The 8,886-nt window shown below is 30.9% G+C and overlaps 1 protein-coding gene across 1 annotated transcript; it reads left to right on the plus strand.

Moving 5' to 3' along the window:
• Nucleotides 1–1,883: 1,883 nt before the first annotated feature.
• On the plus strand, nucleotides 1,884–7,480 carry LOC134270293 (multiple epidermal growth factor-like domains protein 10). Its single transcript, XM_062752485.1, has 10 exons — nucleotides 1,884–2,123; nucleotides 2,279–2,416; nucleotides 2,520–2,660; nucleotides 3,314–3,454; nucleotides 3,542–3,679; nucleotides 4,284–4,401; nucleotides 5,698–5,792; nucleotides 6,480–6,655; nucleotides 7,181–7,268; nucleotides 7,383–7,480. The coding sequence occupies exons 1-10, from the start codon at nucleotides 1,886–1,888 to the stop codon at nucleotides 7,478–7,480; spliced, it is 1,371 nt and encodes a 456-aa protein (XP_062608469.1). The 5' UTR covers nucleotides 1,884–1,885.
• The last annotated feature ends 1,406 nt before the right edge of the window (nucleotides 7,481–8,886 follow it).

Below are 8,886 nucleotides of genomic sequence, written 5' to 3' on the forward strand. Positions count from 1 at the left end.
GGCTTAACTAACAGAGTTGATTTTGTGAAATGTTGGATTGAAATTTTATCCTTTTCCTTATTCCTTTTTATATCACCCTCTATGATCTCATAGGCATTCCTATTTATCATCTTATACATGTATTCCCTTCTTTGTTACTGTCATATTGTTATTTGTGGGTTTAAGTCTAACTATCATTACAGTAATCATGGTAATTCAAAAAATTGCACATTATCTTATTAGCGACTGATATCTATTGCTATACTATTCAGTATAAGACAGAAGACAGAAATATCCCCATTCCCCATCTGATATAGACCCCTTGGTCTGTTCGATGTATGTTTTTCTCATTTATTATACATATTGTATATACCGTAGATGAGAAATATGTAATTTTATCATCAATTTGGAAATTGGCTCTAGCAAACATATAACAAGAGGCCCAAAAGGTTCGAAAATGGTTATGTACTATGTACAAGTATATAAGCAAACGATAATGACTTTCGACAAAAGAGAACCATTTATTTGTTATTCTGTATTTTTTCAACTTCCAGAGAATCGAACCCAGGACACCTGTCAGTCTAATGACATGTGCAGCAATACACTACATTGTATACCCAAAGCACTACAAATGATAGCTAAAGATTATTGTACATGTGCACTAGCTTTAAAACAATTTTTTCCAAATTTTCAGCATATATGTCACATATTATGTGTATTAAGGAATTTTTTTGTCAATGTATCAATGTCCTTTCCTACTTAAATGAAATATTCTGGGTTTTTTTTTATCAATAATTATTTTATGTTTCAGTGCAAGGATATACCAAATAACAGAGCATTAATATTTGTGCAGTACCTGTTTTATGTATGATTGTAAAAAAAAAAAAAAGTTTTCCATAATTATTTTTCAAAATCCTGAGTCAATCCCCAGGGGACGATATTTTAATTCAAACAATCGAGAAGAGAAAAACGACATATAAAAATCGGAATATTGAAGCAAAGTAGTTAGGTACCTGAATACTTTCAGAGACGTACGTGGTTCGAAAATGGTTATGTACTAAGCCTATGTACAGACATGTAAGCAAACGATAATGATTTTCGACAAGAGAACCATTTATTTGTTACTCTGTATTTCTTCAACTTACAGAGACAAAAAACGACCCGATTGTCGAAGTCTTTTAGTTATCTTGTACTCGAGACAATGAATCTTCCATGCCATCTTTGTTGTACTTTCGGTTTGACGAATCATCTAAATTTAAACTCTCCTTCGATCATGCATCCCGGAAAATAACTGAACATCGTATATTTATGCCTTTTATTTGGAAATTGATGTACCTTTTTTTTACGGTAGGCCTAAGTGAAATCGACGTCAGGCATTTTTGATATAATAAGCCTCGCGCGCGTTTGACGTAATAACGGCACAAACGAGAATAACGTCACATAACGTTATTTTACGTGGTATGGATCTCTACCTTAAGTATATGTTGCGTCACAGTTCCACAAGTTGTAAAGAGTTAATCTCTTACTGTTATCAATTCTTTCTTTGATCGGGATAGGGATTAACTTCACTCAAAAAGGAATTTTTGATTAAAAGGTCAATATTTAGCGGTCATTATTATAGAAAATATTTAATTCTGAAACACCAAAAGAATAATACATTTTTAATGTAATGCAGAAATGCTTTTAAATTCCCAAATATTTTAAATTACATATGATGCATCAATAATATTGCAGTTTTAAAATATCGATATTTTTTTTCGCTATTCAATGAAACCATCTCATTCTATCTTCATTAAAATGCTCTGGCATGCAAACTCAGAAAAAGTCGGATTGATAATCAAGAAAAAAAAAATGATACAGAAAAATGAAATTTTAAATAGCAACATTGTATAATTGTCTTTCAGTAATGAGACAAAAAGGTCGTTTTGCCGGTTTTTCTCTTTATATATCCAACACGCCTAAAAAAGAGGACGGTCGTCTTTGTTACCAGAACAAACTACCATTACCTCCCTTGAAATTTAATAATACGTGTATAGAATATGGTCGTTACGTCATCTATTACAATGAAAGACTGGACGGAGTTACCTACCCTGAAGGATATCAATATCAAATATATACACAGTTATGTGAAGTCGAAGTGAGAGGTTTGTTGCATTTATCATTCAAAAATTTGCATCACACAGATATGAAATTGTCAGTTTTTATGGCAATCATTACAATATATTTACATTCAGTGTAAGTTTTTTAAAGAAATTCATTAGAAATCTACGACGTCACTTATCACTTATCTTTCTTGTAGGATGTACCAATGCAGGAGTTTATGGGAGTAACTGTAATTTACCTTGTCCGGACAATTGTCAAGAAAAGAGATGTAATATTGTAAATGGAACGTGTTTGGGGTGTATTCCTGGATGGACAGGAGACATGTGTAATAAAAGTACGATTAATTCCATTAAGTTAAGAGTTGATATTTACATAAAAGGCTATTTCCTTTTCTTCAGATTATCTTATGATTGTTGTGCCGTTTGTTTCTTCCAAAGAATGCCCATGGGGATGGTATGGCCTTGCGTGTAAAAACAAGTGTGCAGGACATTGCATAGGGAATCAACCCTGTAATCACGTGACGGGTCGATGTGAAGGTGGTTGTGCAGATGGGTGGATGGGGAAATTATGTGATAAACGTAAATACTAGTAATCATAAACATTTATCTTAAAATTAATTTTTTTAAAAAAGTAATTCTACTAGAAGTGTGCGCATTTTGACAATTACATATTTTATGTTGAAGATAATTAAATACCGTACGATATCATATGCCTGATCTTTTCTACAAAAAAAGTATCAATAGGTAAATAGGTAAATGCAAATTAAAATAATCAAATAAGCTAGACTTGAAATGTGAAGTTTCATATAACCAGACAATTATAATCGTGAAAAATCTGTCCAAGACACCACAATAAAATAATTGTTAAAGTTTCTCATTAAAATTTTCTAGGCAGGTTCCATAACGCTTGATTTTCTATTTTGATTAATGATTTCAAAATTTACGTTCCGAGTTTTCAGGAAAAAACTGTTGCCGAATACATCCCATAACTTTTTCACACCCAACAAAAATCCGTTGTCATAATCAACTCTTAACTGACATTTACAAAAGAATGCTTTGCTTCATATTTTCTGATCTATTGCTCTAATATTGATTTTATATAATACCTTTGCCAAAGTTTCAAAATATTACTGTATTTAATAATCTGCCGAGAAAAGAAAAAGGAAAAACAGTTTAAATGTTAAAATATACTTTACCTAAATAATTGGCCTTGGTTTACTTACAATTTACAGCATGTAAAGACGGCTTTTACAGCCCAGACTGTATCCATAGCTGCAGTGGTCACTGTCTGAATAACACCTACTGTAGCAGAGAAACTGGTCACTGTGACAACGGTTGTAGCCCAGGATATACAGGGAAGTTTTGCAATAAACGTAAGTAAATATTTAATATAATTATGTATGTGTTTGTGTTCAGAATTGCACCCTTTGATAAAGAAAAAAACCACGTTTTTTAAATAGCATGTACTCCTGGATTCTTTGGAAACAATTGTTATAGACAGTGCAGTGAAAATTGCAAGAATAATAGATGCGACCATACGGATGGAACTTGTATAGAAGGGTGTTTAGATGGCTTTGTTGGAAGAATGTGTTACAACAGTAAGAATTAACATGGTTTAATGTTAATTTCATGAGTTCACATATTTAGTACATTGTACATTAAGCTAATATTAATAGAACTATGAAAAGGTTTCTTATCTTGCTTTCAGTATGCAAAGAGGGATATTTTGGTACACACTGTTCTAATATCTGTTCTTGCAACAATTCCTGTCAACATATTGACGGCTCTTGTAATCGAGGTCAGTTATAAGTTTTTCACTTATCTGTACATGTTATCCTATAAATTTAATTTTTGCATTTCTTTGGACATTTTTTCCCTTTTTATAATTAAAATCCTACATGTACAAAAGTGCTTTAAAAATCTTTTATTCAGTTTCCAGTTTAACGGAGACATTTTGATCAGGCTGTATGTTAATGAATAGGAATACATTGTACAGTTTTACCTACATTAAGCATTTTAAAGTGTACAGAAAATACTATATGAAAAAAAAAATGCTATAGTAATATAACTGGCGAGTTGGTTTTCTTGTATCCAAACTGAAATATATAGAGCATATTCGTGTAATATGATTTGCCTAACTGTATTCTAAAATAAATAATATTTTAAAAACACTCTTTGATGATCTGTATTTTCCTTTTTTAGATGAAGAGAACGTTGTTAAGTTGGAAACTGAATCAACTAATGCTTCAACTATTGGCGGTGTCTTAGGAGCGTTCGTAGTCATTCTTGTTCTTGTTCTTCTAGCAGTCCTTTTTATGAGGTAAACTAAAATATTTATCCTTTGTTTAGCATTAATCTTATTATCTTTTGTTAATTGTTATAATTGACTGAATATCTCATAAGTTTATGTAAATTGTTGAACGATTTTACAAAAGTGAGCTATAATTTAAGAGGGTTGTCCTAAAATGTGGAAGACAATGTTTATAACTTTTTAAACATGCAACTAATATTAACCAAATTTTGCATAGACTAAACATATTCAATGTTCTTAAAAATTGTAAATTCTTAAAATTATATCTTTCATATTAATATTATTAGGACGATTTGTATCAAGGCCGATATGGTCTGTCGGTGCATGAACAAAATTCGGAATAATTTACGCATATAACCATTACATTTGTTTTTATTTCTTTAGTAAGTATGCAAAACAGTGAACTCAAATTTGAATCAGTGAAACCAGAATCAAAATCTTAATAATATGTCAAAATTTCATATAAATAGAAACAGACGATTGGTGTAATGCTTCTCAAAGTGTTGTTGGAATTCAATTTGATGGAAATGACGTCATCAAACGCGTAACCGGCGCACGGAGATGTATAAATTGTTTTGGATATGGTTTATAAATTGTATTCATCAGATACGGGAAAACGAGTACAGAAGTGACATTACATACTAGATTTTAATAGAGAAGTTATTTTTAAATGGTATGAAAATCGATGAGGGTTTTTCCTGTATACCGAATATAGTTACAGCATGAAAGAAGTAGGGTACCCCTGTTTGTTAAACGTTGACAATGGGAAACGATCTGGGCCATGCACGAACGACGTCAAACAATGTCAATTCTCTGCTGCTTAATATGTAATGCGATCTTTCGACTAAATTTCGACTGAAATTTGAATATGCTTAAAAAAAAAAAAAAAGGGAAAGTAATGAATTGAAATAAGTCCCTTGGTCAAGAGTGGTCTTTCACTTTAAAAAAAACATATTAAATGTTAATAGACGCGTGTGAAGCGGAAAGAGAGATCATGACGTTAAAAGAAACGTAAATAACGTTTGCTTTCATGCGCCGATGTACACTTATATGCTTTCTTTATTTTTACATAATTTTCTTATTAAATGTGATATCATCATGAAACTTGAAATGCATGATCATAAAATGTTACTTTTTGTTATGACAAGGAAAGAAATTTAATTTTGCAAAGGGAAACTAAACTGTTTTCCCTGTCTACGACTTTTTGGGACAACCCTCGTACAAAGTACTGTAGCCTAGTGAATTTCGTCATTGGTGTATTATATTGATTATTTTGTTATTAGTGCCATCAGTATTTTAACGTAGGTTCAAGAAGAGAGCATTAGTGGAATTTTTTGAAAAGTCTAAGAAGGAAACGGATTTGCCAATGGAATTGAAAGAGGGAAAATCTTCGACAATTGGTAATCATATACAAAATACGTATATTTTATTTAAAATCATCAACTCATTTCCTTGAAAAAATGGCATAAATAATATAGGTTAATAATGTTGAATAAAACATGGAACTGAAGTAACTTCACAACTTAAATCTAATATTTTTAATGATGATCGAATATATTGTCACCCCTGTATACTTTGATTTTCTTTTGAATACTTCTGTCTATTGCATTTTAAAAGAGTGTCTTTTTTCCGTATGTGTTTTATATTATGAAAAAGAAGCAAACATGTTCGTTGATTTTATGCATACATGAGAGTAATCTGCATATAGAATTCGTAGACCAGTGTCAGTGACTACCATGCAAATTTTGTACAATTTCAATTTGAAATACACTATATATACAAAATTAAAATGTGGATTTTTTAGCAAATACTTAGAAGAATTGTACAAAAAAATGTTAAAGAAAAACATATGTATTTAATTTGAATTCTTTATTTGTAAGTTTGAATATCATATGAATTCGAGGTTTTGTTTGAAAAAAATGATATAACAAGTAAATTTTTATAAGTAGCTGACTAAAGTTGTATTTTTCTCTTTGCAAAATGAAGATAAAGGCACTTCGTGCCGATGGCGAAACGACTGTTTATTGTCTTGAATGTATCAGAAATAAAAAAAAGGTTTTTCAACAGTGTAATCAATAATCTATTAGCTTTCGGCGATTTAAAGGATGAACACAACGAAAGTATCAGAAATCGGACAAGCGTTTTGCGAGAAACTGCGAAAAAAGGTCCCCCGACGAACAAAACTATTCCAGTGAGAAATTTGATGGCCATTATAGTCAAGATGTCTGCTGCTGAAAACGCTGGATTCAAACATGAGTATCATGTATAATTTTAAACATTGTTCAAATACATGTACATTTACAATCATGAATCCATTTTCATTTAATACTTAGAAATTTTAGTAACTTTACAAAATGTCCTGTCAAATCATTTTAAAATTCAGACCATAAATATCATATTCTTAATTTTTGCATGTTTATCTCGCATCTGTTCTGGTTCATTTCTAGTGAAGTTTTACAAAACGTTTATTAATGGTTAATGAAATTGATATTTTGAATCAAATTCATGAATTTTTCGAGAAAAATTCCATTTTTATGTATACTTATAAAATGTCCTTTGCTCTATCCATATTAAGTTCATCTGAAATGGTCATGATGTTTGACGTTGGCTTTCCAGCTTATTTTCATAATTAGTTAGACAGATTCTGATATCATTCTTGTAAAAGAAAAAAAAATCATCTTTTCACAAAGGTTTAAAATAAAAATGAACTTTTTTATGCGATGTTTTCAACAAATTTATCAGTATATCAATTAATATGAAAATTTAATATCTTTTTTTCTCTTGAAAGGAAATACCAAAAGGGGAACTTTATCCCTGCGAAGAGGCAAAGAAGCCGGAAAATAAAGCAAAAAATAGATACACGTCAACATTCCCCTGTAAGTGTTTTTTTTTTATTTCATTAAAAGTAACAATATTATTGAAAACTCAGTATCTTCCATGAAAACTACTTTGCAATCTAAGAATACTTTAAAAAGGTTTATATTAAATAGACGACCACTCGAGAGTTGTTCTAAAGAAGACACATGAAGGAGATTATATCAATGCAAATTACATCGAGGCAAGTATTCTGATGCTGCAATCTACCTGACCTTTATATGAAAAATATTGCAATTAAAATTTATTCAAGTTTTGCATGTAAATGTACACATAGTAATTGTGTTCTTCTAACAACTGAGACCTCAAATTTAAATCCATTAAAAGCGATTAAATTACTGTAGATCAGATGAACAAAATAAATCTAAAGCTACTGCTGCGTAATATGCATTGTTTATATAACTGTTATAGTTTTCCCATTTGTTCGTTTGATAAAATGCAGTTGCGTTCGCTTTATACGTGTATTTATATGTAATTATTTTAAAAGTTTTAACTATCTTTACATATTTTTTTCTATCTAAATGTTCTGATGACAGAATGTACATGAACAACGAAACTACATTGCAACTCAAGGTACGTGGATATATAAACATTTAAGCAGCTTACATGGTTTTGTTATCATATTTAAAAACTAAAATTCAAAAGGTTAGAATAAAGTACCGGGATCGATCTCTAAGCTAAAAAAATACAAATCAATAGTAATGAGACCATAAAACATATCGTTGGCGATCCCAGAGGTAAATCGGGTGCCGGGGGGGGGGGGGTAAATATTCCCAACAGAACGGTCGCACCCACTTGAGTTCTATATATTGATAAGTTAGAACGTTCCGTTGTGAAATTTAATATAAAAACAAAAGACCTTACAATTGTTTTGAAACAAGTGAGCAGATGTACCTGGATTTTCCTAAAGAATTTTAAAAATTTCGATATTAAACGAGGCAGTTGGAATTCCCTGATATAATTTGGTTAAATCTTTCTTTAGACATTATGAATTAATATCGTTTTAGGTCCTAAACCAAAGACTATTGCTGATTTCTGGCAGATGATATGGCAGGAAAATGTATCCGTCATTGTTTGCCTGACCAACCTTAAAGAAGGAGGAAAGGTTCGTTTTACATTCTAAATGCTATTGCTTTACATACATATATTACTTTTTTGTTTTATATCCGCTTTGGTAATATGTAATAATAATAATCTTGTAAAACTGCAGTGATGGAGAGAAAACCTTCTTGCGTTACAATATCATTTATGAAAGAAATTGTCGGTCCTTTGACTGAGACTGTATTAACCGAGGTCCCGTGTTGCGGTACATAGGTGTTGGAACGAATAAGATCCCTTGCTGTGCAATGTCTTTGAGTGCTGAGTATTTATGAAGATTTGCAGCTTTCCGCCTGCAAATGTAGGCGTCTCCGTATGAGTGAAACTTTCTCGAGATGGCGTTCAAAAACAAACAAACAAATTAAAGAAATTGGATGTTTTCCAGTTATGATAAATTAAATTCATCTAAAAAACCCAGATGTTTTGAAGAACGAAAAAAATGTATCTCTTGCTACCAATTCACATTGGATATCATTAATCTAACTAATTGTCCAAATGTAAAATCAATATCTTGCTTAAATT

This window comes from Saccostrea cucullata, unplaced genomic scaffold (genome assembly GCF_032062105.1).
Source record: "Saccostrea cucullata isolate Sc308-1 unplaced genomic scaffold, CSIRO_AGI_Scuc_v1 ctg5024, whole genome shotgun sequence".
Lineage (NCBI taxonomy): Eukaryota > Metazoa > Mollusca > Bivalvia > Ostreida > Ostreidae > Saccostrea > Saccostrea cuccullata.